At 50.6% G+C, this 15,565-nt stretch overlaps 1 protein-coding gene across 6 annotated transcripts in view; it reads right to left on the bottom strand.

Annotated features, from left to right (window-relative positions):
* The window catches only part of ARHGAP22 (Rho GTPase activating protein 22), a 172,338-nt gene extending 157,340 nt beyond the window's left edge, over positions 1-14,998 (bottom strand). For 2 of the 6 annotated variants that reach the window (XM_036103153.2, XM_036103155.2), the window contains exons 1-2: positions 14,618-14,975; positions 10,840-11,004 (exon numbers count right to left, since the gene is read on the bottom strand). In XM_036103153.2, coding sequence (XP_035959046.1) covers positions 10,840-10,891 — 52 coding nt within the window. In that variant the 5' untranslated portion in view covers positions 10,892-11,004; positions 14,618-14,975. Of the gene's footprint in view, positions 1-10,839; positions 11,005-14,617 lie in introns of all 6 variants that reach the window. The other 4 variants (XM_036103158.2, XM_036103159.2, XM_036103160.2 and 1 more) reach the window with 4 other exon arrangements.
* Positions 14,999-15,565: the final 567 nt, after the last annotated feature.

The raw sequence follows: 15,565 nt of genomic DNA, 5'->3' as shown, positions 1-15,565 counted from the left end.
TAGCAGAAGAGACGCAGGGGGTTCGTTCAGGCCGGGCTCTGCGGTCTGGGCCTGGGGCTGGCTCAGCCTGAAGAAGGGTACCTCTGTCATTTGCAGAAAGGTACTGTCTAGCCTCAGGGCCCTGGCCCTATACTGTGAGCTGCCTGGAGAATCAGTCGCTAAGGCTTGAACACAGTACTCTGGGATTCAAAGAAAGGGCAGTAGCCAGAGGTGACAGCAGGGGACTGACATCAGGCCTATTTCCCCTGCTCGCAGCGGGCACGTGAATCCAGCCTGACCTCTCTGTTCAGGATGGCCCTGCCTTCGCAACCATGCACTCACACAGAGCCAGCCCCGCCAGTAAGGAGCATATTGTGCCCTGGTGGGAGCACCTCCCTTCAGTGCAGACTGGGGCAATCCTATGTTAGCAGTTACCATTTGCTGAGCGCATACCACACGCCAAGCCCCGATATCATGGTTCACACACACCACCCTCCAAAGAGGTCTTGTTCATTCCTGTTCTAGGAGGAAAGTAAGGCCCAGAGGTGGTCAGTGATATGTGCCAGGCCACCCGCAAGCAGGGGCTAAGCCAGCATCTTAACCCCAGCCTGCCGGGGTGCCTGATACCAGATGGCTCCATCTACTTCTGAAGCGAGCACCATCACCACCAGATGGTACGTGTGTGATGGAGCTGACTGCTCGTTCTGTGAGCTGCACCCGCCCACCCCGGAGGCCCCCAAACCACTGACAGGCCCAGAAATTTGCTTTCAAGGCATTTCATTCTCACTGGTTACCTTGTTAGCAAATTTAAAGGATAAAGACTTTTGAAAATAAAAAAAAAAGGATAAAGACTTTTGAAAGTCATCAAGTCACGGACTCAATAATATTTGTTAAAGCATATTCATAACTGACAGGATTTCATCATAAAATGGGCCTAAACTCCTCATCATTCTCCATGCAGTGCCCCCCCACCAAGTTCCTTTCTTTGGTCCAGGTAAGATGTGGGGGCATAGTCACGTGTCCCGCCGGGGAGGGTCAGAGCTTGCCTTGCCGTCCATGAGGCCAGGAAGTCTGAGCGGAGAGAGGAACGCCACCCTTCGGAGCATATTGTGCCCTGGTGGGAGCACCTCCCTTCAGTGGAGACTGGGGCAATCCTATGTTAGCAGTTACCGTTTGCTGAGCGCATACCACGCGCCAAGCCCCGATATCATGGTTCACACACACCACCCTCCAAAGAGGTCTTGTTCATTCCTGTTCTAAGAGGAAAGTAAGGCCCAGAGGTGGTCAGTGATATGTGCCAGGCCACCCGCAAGCAGGGGCTAAGCCAGCATCTCAACCCCAGCCTATGCAGCCGATGCCCAGTGACAGGACTCGGGGAGGAACAGAGGGCTCACCCCTGACCCAGCAGGTCAGCCCCCGGGGGGCTGTATCCTGCAGATGCATTATCTTGCAGACAAAAGCACATTCACAGCACTGTTTGTAACCATGAAAATCTAGAGATGGCCTGTCGTGGGCTCTGCTGTGTAGCCTGGGTGCCCCGAGGACTGACATGCAGCCCCCCTCCTCTGCCTGCCCTGGAGATGTCCTCACCTAAGGTACCCTCCCTTCCTGGGGGCAGCCGTCACCCATGGCTGGTCACTGTGGGGGTATAAAGGCCTGATCTTCTCGCCCCAACTCAGCACAGCCCCCAGCGCCCACCCCAGCCTCGGCTGAGTGTGCAGTTGACTGAGGCTCTGTTGTGCCTCCATCATAGTCCAGCTTCTCCCTCTGCTCAGTCCTGCTTGCTGACTCTTCACAGGTGTTGGTCCCCATAAACTTCCTCCATGCTAATCCCCACCTCACAGCCGTTGTGAGATAACTCATGGTATCGTCAGAAAGTCCGTAACACCCTCATCATAGTTATTTTAAATTCTCCACCTTACAATTCCAAAATCTCTGCCATGTCTGAGTCTGGTTCTGATGCTTGGCTAGAGCTGCCTGGAGTTGGGTATTGACGCTCTTTTGGTCAGTCAGGCTCTGATCATACTCCATTACGTTGGGCTCTGATGAACTAGTTTCCCTTGACGTCAGGCCTTGTTAAGAACAGAGCATGCTAGTCAAAAATGGTTCCTTTTCCTCTCCTCCTGCTGATACTTACTGTGGGAACCTGGCCAGGCTCCTGGAGGTAAATCACACAGTATTGTGGGGCTCCCCTATGACTGGGTCCCCCCGGAGTTCTTAACTCTCAGAGCCGTCCACACCGAGCCTCCAGCAATTCATCAGCTACATTGCAGGTTTCCCTCTGCTGGGACTGGTTCCCACGGTGGCATCTATGTGTGAGTCTCTGCTGTAATTGTGACTCTTTGTGCTTGTCTGTCTCCAATCCTGGAGGCAGTGGTTTGCCCTGTGTCCTCCCTTCTCTTACGGCTCCCAGAAGGGTGGTTGATTTTCCAATCTGTTCAGCTTGTACCTGTTCTTAGGATGGAGTGGTGACTTCCAAGCTCTTTATGTGTGCTTAGTTTTTCTCCTCAGGCTGTGTTTTTTGTCTTGCTGTTTAGCATGTTTTGTAATTGTTGGTTGGAAGCCATACATAATGTATTGGGTAACAGAAACTGAAGTGAGTAGCTCTTGGTTTGAGGTTTTACGTTAATCTGGCTGGGCGCCGTGCTGTGATTAACGTTGATGGTAACTATAAGTGCCAGAGGCTTCAGTTTTTCTGACTTCCTTGTTTTTTTTTTTTTTTTCCTTTCTCTATGGTTTTTGGGTTTCCCTAAGAACTCCTTCCTAAATAGAGCCTCTGTTTGCCGTTCCTTCAGCTGCGATGCAGTTACACTTGAGCCCAGCTGATGTGTTGGTGAGGTGTGAGGAGGGAAAGCATTTTATAATCTTGTGATTAATTCTCAGGCTTTTTGTGGGCCTGAGTCCCTGGGCTATGACCCTCAGAAGTATTAAACAGGCCACCCCCTGTTTTTTCTTCCTCCCCTGAGGTGAGAAGGCGTCTAGATAGTTGGATAATTACTATCCCACCAGGTCACTATGGCTCTGGTAAGTGGTTTTACTTGGAGGGCAGGCTTTTGTTATGGAGAACATTCTGGTCATCTTTCCCAGTGGTTACTTTTCCCTTCCCCCTGTCCAAAGCATACAGGGATTTTTCTTGATTCTTCATCTTGAGAATCTGGTGGCATTCCTGGAGGTAAAGCCCACGAAAGTGTGCCCCTCCCACTGGCTGATTCTGGGCCCTCAGGAGTTTCTCACTCTCAAGCTAATCTATAGCCCGCCTCCAGCAGGAAGTCAAATATAGCATTTCAGTGTTCATACCAGATCATGATTCCAGTGGCTTCTGCTTCAGGTAAACTGCTCTTGGCTTTATTTTCTAAATTCCCCAATGTCTCCAGATTTGTGGTGGTGGTTTGCCTTGGGACCTCTATTTTCTGATGAGTCTAAGAAAAGTCGTTGATTTGAAGTTCATTTACTTTTTTCCTTGTTGTATGGGTGGAAATGACAATTTCCAAGCTTTTTCTATGTCAAATTTTATAGCTGCTACAGAAAAACTATTCTTTTTCAAACAACTCCTACTGTACCTCCCACCTTTCTGTCCCTAGAAGATCCTGATTCACCTCCCAGAGGCCCATGATCTACATGGAAGACTTCAAAGAACAGCTTCCTTTAGATCTCGCCATTAGATTGTAACAAGTGATGAACGAGCCCCAGGAAGTGGGCATTTTTATCAGTTTTGTTACCTGCTATATCTCCAGTGCCTGGAACAGTGCCTGGCATAACGATTGTGTGCTGAGTGACTAAATGAACTATCAACCCTTCGTTAGAGAACCCTTGAGTGAACTTCCCAGGCATGGCCACCTTTGATGGTCCCAGCTAGCTTTCATCTCTATGACAGTCTGACTTTCTCTGGGACCCTCAGTTGACTGGTATTGAGTTAGCATTCCCTGAACACTGGAGAAATAAGACAAGGTGCCTGTTCCAAGGAGAGGGTCCCTATGCCCCTACACAGAGTCTCCATGAGGCACAAATTGATCATTCCACTTTCTTTTCAAAAAAATTGTCAAAGGCAACAGCTCAGAGCCAGAGATTAATAGTAGAATCCAGTGGTTTGTCTGGACAGGAATTCTTATTCATTCAAGAATTACTCTGTGCCCTCCCTTAAATGCTCTGTTTTTTTTTATTAGATATGTAATCCTTATAAAGTTTCTGTGATATGACCTCTCATGATCTCCCTTTTATAGTGAGGAACCCAAATGGAGAGATTATGTAACTTGAATAAGCTCAGAGAGTTAGTGGTGGGCCTAGGATCTACATCCAGACCTGGCTTTCTCCAAAGACTAGTCTTATCTTTTCAGAATTGGGAAAATGATGTCAGCAGCAAGGTGGGAGTGTTGACTTTCCCTGTGCACTGGTAAGGTAACAGGACTTGGATCACAACATGGGGCAAAGAGGAGGAGGGAGCAGAGGTCTGGGTAGAGGAGGGAGGGCCATTGCTTAAGAGAACACTGGGCAGAACTGGTCTTCAGGATGCCCTGACTCTGAGATGGCATTTAGGGCAGCTATCTGAAGGTCAAGGCCATGGGCATCTACGTTCCCATGTTCATCTTCACTTTCCTCCCAGGTCACCAGGATGCTTCTTCCTCCTCTCCTTGTTTCTGGGGTCTCTGGCTGGCACTGACAGCCATCTAACGTGTTGAGAGAAGCCAGTTTGCACCACTAACCCAGTCCTACTGCAGGGAGCTGGATGGGCATGTTTCAGATTCAGGTGGGGGATTTGATGGCCGTGGCCAAGGGTGTGGTCGATGTCCCTAAAGGCAGAGGTTCAGCTGTGAATGAGCACTAGAGATGGGTCAGCTCAGATCTGGGTTGAGTCCTGCCTCTGCCACTCATTGGCTGGGTGCCCTCAGGAGTCAAAAAGTACTCCCCGAGTCTCAGCTTCCTTATCTGGTGGACAGGGGGAGCTGCTCTGCCCCCAGGAAGCAGGGGCAGCATTAAATGAGACTGCAGGGGAGGGGGAGCTGCAGAGAGCAGAAGGGCTGTGAGCCCTCTCTGAGGTTTGCTATTTTGCAATCACCCTCAGGGTCAAATCACTTCTCCCAGATGTGCAGGAACAGAAATCATCGTAAGAAATGGCTCCCTAAGGAAACCCTCTGACTCAGCCCCTCCTTGGTTCAGTTGCTGGGGGTGGGTGAGTGTGGGCTTCCGCTTGGCTCCCCAGTGGGCAGTGTGTCTGGCAGAGCTTCTGTCTAGACATTCACTAGGGGCTCTGCCGAGCCTCTCCCCAGCTTCCTTGTTCCTGGGGCACAGACGCCTCAGGGCTGCCAACTCGGAGCCCACAAAAACAAGAGGGCTCCTTCCTGATGTTATGGGCTGTATCCCCCCCTAAAAGTCATATATTCAAATCCTAACCCCCGGCACCTCACAATGTGACTGTATTCGGAGGTAGGGTCTTTAAAGAGGTAATTAAGTTAAAATGAAGTCATTAGGTCCTAGTCCAACATAACTGGTTAGAAGAAGAAATTGGGACACAGACACACACAGAGGAAGACATGTGGAGACACAGGGAGAAGATGCTATCTGCAAGCTAAGCGGAGAGGTCTCAGAAGAAACTAACCTTGCCAATATCTTGACCTCAGACTTCTAGCCTACAGAACTAGGAGAAAATAAATTTCTGTTGTTTAAGCCACTCAGCCTGTGATACTTTATTGTGACAGCTAGAGCAAACTAACATACCTGCTTTTCCTCCTCACCATGAGTCAGTGTGAGGGGTGAGGGGCAACGAGAGACAGGTGCAGGGATGGATTGGTTACCCAATCAAGGCCAGGAGGCAGCGGTAACAATTACAAATATACACACATGTGAGAGAGCCTCAAAATACATGAGGCAAAAATGGATAGCAGACAACTGAATAATAAGAGTTGGAGATTTCATATCCGTCTCAATAATTGCTAGAACAATTAGACAGAGCATGAGCAATGACATAGAAGGCCCGAGCAACAGGATCAACCAATCTGACCTAATTGCTATGTATAGGACACTCCTTATAATGGGTACATAATACACATTATTTTCATGTACATATGGAACTTTCTTCAGGATAGGTCATACGCTAGGCCATAAAACAATAAACCAACTAGTGAGTGGGTAAACAAAATGTACATCTGTACAATTGAAGTATGATTCAGCTAAAAAGGAACAAACCACTGATATATACAAGACCATGAATGAACCTCAAAAACTATGTTAAGTGAAGGAATCCTGATGCAAAAGACTACATAATATATGATTCCATTTCCATAAAATGTCTAGAAAAGGCAAATTTATAAAGACAAAATGCAGATCAATGGTTTCCTTGGGCTGGAGTGGGAGTAGGGATTAATTGCAAATGTGCACCAGGGAACTTTTTTGGGTGACAGAAATGTCTTAAAATTGGATTATGGTGATGGTTGTACAATTCTACAAATATACTAAAAATCATGGAATTGTACACTTAGAATGGGTGAATTGTACTCTTAGAATGGGTGAATTGTACACTTAGAATGGGTGAATTTTACACTTCAAGTAAAGTGTGTAAAGTAAATACATACACATATGAGGGGCTCCTGGGTGGCACAGTTGGTTAAGCGTCCATCTCTTGGTTTTGGCTCAGGTCGTGATCTCGGGGCTGTGAGAATGAGCCTGAGGTCAGGCTTTCCACTCAGTACAGAGTCTGCTTAAGTTTTTCTCTCCCTCTCCCTCTGCCCCTCCCCCTGTGCTCACTCTCTTTCTCTCTCTCTAAAATAAATAAATAAATCTTTAAAAAATAAATAAATTCATACATACACATATGAGATAATAATAAATGATGTGAAGAAAAATAAGGCAGGGAAGAAGGGTAGGAATGTCAGAGTGGGTTGCAAATAGTCCAGTCATTCATGGCATTTGCCAAATACTTCCAATCCCCCCCTTCTAGGGACATGGTAGGATGACACTTCCTGGACTCCTTATGGGTAGTTGGACAATGAGCTGGCAATGAGTGTGACCTGTGGGACTTCCAGACTGAGGATTGCATTGCTCACCTGAGACCTTTCTAGAGCTCAGTCTCTCTCTTGACCCCGTGGCCTGGCCACCAGTACCACGGGATGTGATTATTTCATCAGCCTGGGTGTTTGAGTCACTATGATGGACAGGTGACCCATGACTCAGTTACTGCATGACCTATCCTACTGGGACACAGACAGGTGGTCAGGGAAAGCCTTAAAAGAAGATGGTAAAGGTCTAAGGGAGGTCAGTTGTGAGCCGTGTGGATGTCTGGGGGGAAGGGTACTCCAGAGAGAGGGCAGAGCACATGCAAAGACCTGGGGCATCTGAGGAAGAGCAAGGAAGCCATGTTGCTGGTGCTCAGCAAGCGGGGGAAACAGGAGATGATGTGACAGGTAATGGTGAGTCAGCTGGAGGACAGACACGGGAATCCACTGGGATGTGCTGAGCGAGTGCCACTTCTCATCAGGTTTAGGCTTTAAGAGCCTTGTTCCAGCTGCAATATTGGGAGGAGATGGATGGGCCAGAGGTAGCATCAGGAAGACCAGTAAGGAGGTCTTTGTAAGAATCTAGGTGAGAGCTGACTTCACATACTTCGGCCACATCATTCTTCCTATAAATAATTCTCCCCCCCCAGCTTTATTAGGATATAATTGACATCCAGCACTCTGTAAGTTTAAGGAATACAGCATATAATTTGATTTACATCTATTGTGAAATGATGACCACAATCAATTTAGTTACCATCTCATGTAGGTACAAAAAAAAGAGAAAAAGAAAAAAATGCATTTTCCCTTGTGATGATAACTCCTAGGATCTCCTCTCTTAACTTCTAAATATATCATACAGCAGTGTTAATACAGTCACTGTGTTATACACTCTACTCCTCTATGGGACTTGTTTATAACTGGACATTTGTACACTTCGACCACTTTCCTCCAATTCCCTCTCCCCCTGCCCCACTTCCAGTAACCACAGATCTGATCTATTTTTCTTTCTTTTTAAATTGGAAGTGTAGTTGACATATAATATTGTAAGTTCAGGTGTCCTATAAATCTGATCCAATCAGTCCTACACTTACAACTTTCAATAGCTCCCTAGCGCCCATGAAAAAGAGTCCAAGTTTCTCAACATGGCATCAACCTACCTCTCCTGTACCACCTACTACTTCCTTTCCTATGAGTTCAGTTCCCCTGTCTCTGAGTCTCCTATTCTCCCACACTCTCCCCCCCCCACCTGGGTCCCTGCGGTTTCCTCATGTCCCTGCCATCCACAGCAGGGAGGGGAGAGGAGATGTTCCAGAGAAAGACCAAGTGAGCAAAGCCAGAGTTGGAGGGCACCGGGGTGGGGTGTGATGGAGGATGCCCAGTCCAAGCAGCCCGCTGGCCTTGGTCTTGAAGGCTAGCTTGTGGGCCAAGGAGCTGGGGTCCTCAAGGGATGACTGGACTCAGAGCCGCTTTCGCCTTCCTTCTAGACTCTTTGGCCCAGTATGGGCAGAGGTTACCATCTTCCTGCCCAACATGATTCAGACCTGCAGCGGCTACTCATGGTGGGAAGTACCCAGGAGCGTCAGCTAATTGGGAGAAGCCACAAGTCCTTGGGAGAGAACCGGGCAGGCCAGTGGGCAGCAGCGTGGGAAGCTGGTGAGCAAAGAGGCTGCAGATGGTCCAAACGGGCAGGATCGTGCCACAGGAAAAGCTTACAAGTGGCGGTGCCCATGGCTGGGTGAGAGTTTTAGCCAGGTCTCCCCAAATGAGAGACCAAAGTGCTGGCTGGCTTCTGGCTTCCTGCTACATGGCAGGTCCTTGACTCAACAAAACTCTGGGCAGAGTGAAGAAATGAAGCACAGCACCACAGTTTAACCCCAAAGAATCTCCCATTTGCCCCAATTCCCTGGAAATAGCCATTAAAAGCAAGCTCAAGTTTCCAAATGACCTCCTCTGGAATCTATGGTGAGAGAGTCGAGAGAAGAGGGAAAGTCAGAGAGAGAGAGACAGACAGACCGACAGAGAGAAAGAGAGAAATCGAGAGAGGAAGAGAGACAGAATGGCCGACCCAGAGAGACCAAGGATGAGGAGGAGAAACTGCTTCCCCTCTGCTAGCCAACTCTCCTATTTTCGGAAGCCTTCTACAGAACAGCACGGCTGATCCTTTTTTATAAAGCTGCCAAGCTGTTTGTGGTCAGACAATGATTTTAAAATTAATTAAGTCTAAAGGAAAGAAAAGTACCGATGCATGCTACCATGTGATCAATCTCTAACACGTCACTCTAAGCCAAAGATGCCAGACATAAAAGGACACATGCTGTGTGGTTGCATTTATATGAAATATCCAGAGTAGGTATGTCCTAGAGACAGAAAGCAGATCGGTCGGTGCCAGGGCTGGGGGAGGTGGGGAGCCACTGCTCAGTGGGTACGGGGTTTTCTTTCGGGATGGTGAACATGCTTTGGGACTAGAGAGAGGTGGTGGTTGAACAACATCATGAATGTACGAATCACCGCTGAATTAATGGCTCGCTTTAAAATGGTTAATTGGGTTATGTGAATTTCACTGCCCTTAAAAATTCAATTCAACCAACTTCTTTAAATTCAGGTATCTCGTGCAATACCTCATTTGTCTTTTCCTTAAAGAATTAGCATCGGTACTCTGAAGCCAGGCAGGGGTGGGGGTGGGGGTGCGTGGGTATCTGTATACCGTGAAAATCTGGTGGCCAGAAGCTTCCACGAAAGCAAGTGACTTTTCCTTTCAAATCAGATGATACTGTAAACCCAACTGAGGGGAAAATATCTGGAGCTTTTACAGACCCCTAATGCATTGGAAGTAAACAGAATTAAAGGCTAATTTCAGCTGCTCCCCATCCCTACTGCAGAAAGGGAAATCCAGGAGATGACACATTATGAGCAGTGTCCCGTAGCACGTGTCCAGCCTAGTGTCAGATCCCGGTGACCTGGCTTTGTGAACACAGAGCTTGACTCCTCATCCCTACACACACCCACTCAGACACCAGCACGGGCCGCTGTGGGCCGTCTGAAGCCTCCCCAGCCTCGGTCGGGTGGTTCCGGGCCCTGCCCGCACATGAGGTTCACCTGGGAACCGAAAAATATGCTGATGTCTGGAACCCACTCCAGACCAATCTCCAAGTATTTAAAAATATCTGGGGATTTTTTAAAAGCTCCTTCATGATTCTAACGTAGAGCTAGGTTGAAGACCACTGTCTGCGTTTCTTCCTCTGGTATCTGGGATTTCAATCATCCTCGGAAAGTGTCCAGGTCCAAAGAACATGAAACACCACGGCACAACCCCCAGCCAGCATCTGTGTGCTCCCCCCCACAAGCAGCTGCACGACCACCCACATAGCACCTGCACGTGACCCACCCTGAGGGGTGTCTCACTGTGCCTCAGTTACCTCCTGGCACTTTACTGGGGGCTACTGAACCAACTGCCTGGCTGAATTGCTTCCAAGCAGGATACAGGGCGGCTCTAGGATGTACCTTCTTCCCCGTGAAGGACCTGCCTCTTGTCCCCACAGTCTCTGGGCATGGTGGTCCTGCCAGACTCTGAATGTCATCAGAGCCCTGAGTCACTGGACTCAAATCCCTCCAACGATCATGGTCATGTTGAAGGCTCTGTGTTTCAGGCAGACACAGAACAGCTCCCAAGTTCAGGGGTGAGGTCTGTGGGCACCATCAGCCAGTGCCCAGGCCTTGACCACAGATGATGCCCCTTAATGCTTCCAGCCCACAGGACCAAGACAGCTCCTCGAGTGACCCCATCTCTCAGCCTCAAGTGACCCCATCTCTCAAGCCAGAAGCCAAGAGCAAAGGTAATCATAGTCCAGATAGAATAAAATAAAATTCTTACCGAAATATCTGGCTGCAAATGTTCTTCTTTTGCTGGAAGCTGTCGGCAGCATAATGAACCTGGCAGACTATGTGCAAATTTCTTGTGTATCCTTTTTATAAAGAACCAACCACATCCTCAAGCAGACAAGCTAATTCCTGTTTTCCAGTAACAGGAGATCAGCATCTATAGAAAAGAAATATATTTAGAATGCCCTTTATCTGGTGTTTTCTTGGATTTCGAACAAGAAGTCTTGCTGTGAGGAATTAGTCTCTTAAATACAAGTGGGCCCAGGGATCTTGGAATGGCCTTGGGCAAGTCACGGGACCACTGGGTATCAGTTCCTCATCTGTTAAATGGGAACAATAATGACAACTGCCCCTCCGGGCGAGCAGGGCATCAACAAGATGAGGAAGGCTGCAAAATAGCAAAGCCCTTCACACGTCAGATGCTCTGCTTGGTCCTGTCCATCAGCTGACCTGGATTCAGAAGGAGCTGTGTTTCCCACACAGTCTAGAAAGTGGCTACAGACAATGACCTGCAAGCACGCAGAGACTGCCGAGATGCTGTCTGTGACTCCCAGCTGGTGTGGGCCCCAGTCCTGCTAGTGGGGAGACCGAGGACATGGTCCCCACGCCCGCATGGAGAGACGTAGCCCCCACAGCAGCCAGCAGCAGACCCTCAGCCTGGTACTCTGGCTGCTAAGGATGAGGCTTTTTGTTCCATTGCTGGAAAATTCAGCGCCATCCCTGCATCATTTCCACGTGTGGGAAATCGGAAAGAAAATCCTGATTGGGAAACTGCCAAGTGATGTTTAGGCAGCCATCCATGTCATTGACATCGTGGTCTTTTTTTTTTTTTAATTTTATTTATTTATTTGACAGAGAGACACAGCGAGAGAGGGAACACAAGTGGGGGAGAGGGAGAGGGAGAAGCAGGCTCCCCGCCAAGCAAGGAACCAGATGCGGGGCTCGATCCCAGGACCCTGGGATCATGACCTGAGCCACCCAGGCGCCCCTGACGTCGTGGTCCTGGCAATTTCAGGGAAAGGCAGTTCCCAGGGGGCGGTGCTGTCCCATTTAAATATATATGCAGTTTACAGAGGCCAGGAGCATCCCCTGGGAGGACAGCCCCCAGAATGTTCTTCTTACCCCCCTTCTCGTCTCCTCTGCTCCCCTGTCTCTGCAGTATCGTCCATGTAGCGTGTTTGTGATCGCAGAACCAATCCCCAGCACCCAGATAACACAAGCATGGCCAGCACTCGGTGTGGGCAGATCCCTTCCCCCCCCAGGCTGCGGGAGAACAGGGACTCAGGCTGTCACGGCCACACGAGGTGGAAGCAGGGCTGTGGGCTGCTGGACCGGACAGCACTGTCCTAGGCCGCATGGGGCAGTATCATCATGCACCAGCCTTGGCCTTCTGTGGACAGTTCCAGCTGCTGGCCTCTCTGAGGGGAGCACGGGGCCAGTACAGAGGAATCGCCAGGTGGAGCCTCGGGGCAGCGACCTGGGACAGCAGGCAGCCAAAGAAGCCACACTGCTTGGAGAGAGCAGCAGGGCCCCAGACCAGAGGCCGGCGTGCAGCTCAGTGCAGGGGCTAGAGGGGCAGAGTGGCCAGCAGAGAACTCTGGAGCTAGGACAGACTTGGAGACCCTTAGGGACCCAGCGTGACATCTCTTTGTATTCTCCAAGCACATAGGACTGGGATGGTGGCCGAGGGGAATGAAGAATGACAGGAAGAAGCCCTTCCTATGATCTGGTATAATAGGGGCTTTAGAATTGAAAACTCTGGATCTGTGTCCAGGTTTTTCCTTTTTCTAGTAGTGTGAATCTGGACATGCTACTGGAATAGGGCTACCAGATTTAGCAAATAAAAATACAGAATGCCCTTATGTTTTTAGTGTAAATGTGTTCCAAATATTGCATGGCACATAGTATCTACTATAAAGGTACTCATTGTTGGTCTGAAATTCAGATTTAATGGACTATTCTGTATTTTAACTGGCAACCTGGTGTTTATATCTTCTGAGTATCGATTTTATCTTTGGTCAAAAGAAGATAATCAGGTAAGAAACTTTCAGTTGCTGGAAACAAAAAGGACAATTAAAATTGGCTTCAAACACAAGGGGGGATTTATTGGCTCCTTTAGTGGGAAAGGCCTCATAATATGAACTTCAGGCATGGCTGGATCCAGCAGTAGATAATGTTAACCAAGTCTGCTTCCCTCCCACCCTCAAGTTCCCCTGTTTGCTTCCTGGGTGTCTGTTTCATCCACACCAAGGTTTCCTAATTATTAAAAAATGCTGGATGCCAAGCTTCGGGAGCTAATATTTTCTCCTTCATGTCTAATAGGAAGATAACATATCTTTCGGTGTTTCTCTCAGAAATGCTGGGAAGCTTCCCTTCCCTACCTTTCCAAATACCTCTTGTCTTGTGGCTTTGATTGGGCAACCAAATCCATCCTTGAAGCAGTCCGGATGGCTGGGGAATGAGATGTACGTATTGGCTAAACCAGCCTGGTATCATCCCAGGAGCTGGGGGGACTAGGCTGGTACAGGAAAGAGGTAGATGCTGGAATAGATGCCAGAGCCCTGTGACCAATGTGGGGAGCCGGCTCCAAATACAGTGCGCACTGCAGACTGCTGTAAGGATAAGACAGATGAGACTGACCCCGTGTGTGTGTGTGTGTGTGTGTGTGTGTGTAAAATGTTAGTTCTTCCCCTTGGACATGATCATTCTTACTTTTGTTCTCAGCCCCTACCTGCCTCCTGGCCACATGTCAGCCCTGCTATCACAGAGCAAAGAGGCCTCCCTGGGAACCAGTGTGCTGGGCCCCTGTCCTGGCTGTGCCATATGCCCTGGGCAGGTCTCTGCCCCTCACTGGCCCCCATTTACATCACGGGGGGAGTGCACGTGTGTGGGGGTGTGGCGAGTATGATTGTACCAGCAGGGCTCTGGTTAGAGGAGGGGCCTTCGCAGACCTCAGCCTGCAGTGAGGATGACAAGGCTCTAGGGCATGGGCTTTTGCTTTGGGGAAAACAGGGGTGGAAGGGCAGATATGGTGGGCCTTGCTTGTTGGCCGCAGGGAGAGCGGGAGGAACCTCAGGGGCAGAGGAGACAGAGAACTGCTCTCCAAGCACCCAGCCTAGCCCTCCCCTTACCCTCACCCATCTTTCTTGGCAGCAGTGTTCAAGGGCAAGCCACATCCCAGGTAAGCTCAGCAGAGTGGGGGCACCGCTCCCAGTGCCTAGCAGCCCCCTGCAAGGCAGTCCTGGGAGCTGAGGGATGACTCAGCCAGGAGCAGCTTGATTGGCACCGGCCACACAGCCAACCGGCTCACCGTGGGAGAGGGCGCCGGGAGCACCAGGTCGTCCTGGACTCAGGCCAGTATGCCCTGCACCGGGCATCCCCCGACCCACAGGCATTAATAATGACAACCAGCACTCAGTAGGCCCAGGTGTGGAGCAGATACATTAACCTGACAGTACACAGAAATGAATACTACAGTGGACTCGTGGGTCACCCCATCCCAGTTTAACGTGGTGGAGGTGGGGCATTCAAACCCACGGTGCTCGGGTCTCATGGCCACCCCATCCCTCTAGGGCGCCAAACGGTCCCGCCGTCCTGCACTGGGCTCCGCACGTGTTCATCCTGTGGCCCCTCGTTCATCCCCCGCAGCCTCGGGCTGCCCCTGCACGGGAGCCGTGCCAACGAGCACCCACCACCTGGCGGGCATCCGGGCCCGGGCAGGCGGACGCCCAGGAAAGCTGCGTGGGTGCTGCCCGCCGGGGTCGGCTCACCTGGGACCCGGGGCCGGAAACCGCCGTCTCCGCCGCCCAGAGCCTGCCTGGGATCCTTCCTCGGACACCGCCTGGAGGGAGCGCTCGGCCTCCCTGCCCCCTCTGCTCACCCCGTGGCCGTGGCCGTGGCCCTGCCCCCCGATCCCCCATGTGAGCAGGGGAGGCGGGCAGGACCAGGAGGAAGCTGCCAGGGCCCAACATCATCAGTCAGATGCAGGCTCCCTGGCTCCTCGGTGCCTCTGGGGACGATGCGCTGATGGCCGTCCTTGGCCTGCTAAGAGCCTGCGGCCGCCCCGCCTGAGAAAGTCTTGCCCTGCCAGGCTAACCTCTGCCAGGAGGGGCTGCGGCAGGCTGGCCGGCGGAAGCCCGCCTGGAGTCCGACTTGGTGCAGAGCGCCCCCTGGCGGGCACCAGCACTCACCGCCTCGCACGCCCGGGGACGTGGCCTCGCTCGCAGTCCCAGCTCAGCGGCTCCCAGCCTCCGTGTCAGCCGGCTCGCACCCTCCCCACCCTCACCTGTAGCCTCACCTTCCCGGGGGCCACCTGTGGCTGGGAGGGTGTGTAGGATTCCTGGGGATTTCCACACTGGGTCTTCCTGAATTCTGCACAGCTGGCCAGTCTTGTGTCTTCAGTCTGGGCAGGAAGATGGGGCTGGAGGTCATTAGCAGGGCAGGAGCCCTCAGGTTGGGGGGTGGGGGGTAGGGATGTGAACCACTTCCCAAAGAACCAGCATCACTTGGGAAACTGAGGTCAGAAAGGTTCAGTGAATTTCCCAAGGGGACAGATTACAAGTGGTATTGCTGAGATTTGAAACCAAGGCCAGCTGATTAAAAATCTTTTGAAAGCCAAGGTCAAGGACAGAAACAGGAAGGTAGCCTTTATTGACCTGGCCTCCCAGTGGCTCTGGTGGGCAGCCCCCTTCTGTGAGGGTGCGCCGGCCTCCCCCCTT

Source organism: Halichoerus grypus, chromosome 7, assembly GCF_964656455.1.
Source record: "Halichoerus grypus chromosome 7, mHalGry1.hap1.1, whole genome shotgun sequence".
Taxonomy (NCBI): Eukaryota; Metazoa; Chordata; class Mammalia; order Carnivora; family Phocidae; genus Halichoerus; species Halichoerus grypus.
Note: the sequence above shows the minus strand (reverse complement) of the source record. Positions and strands in the feature narration are given on the sequence as shown.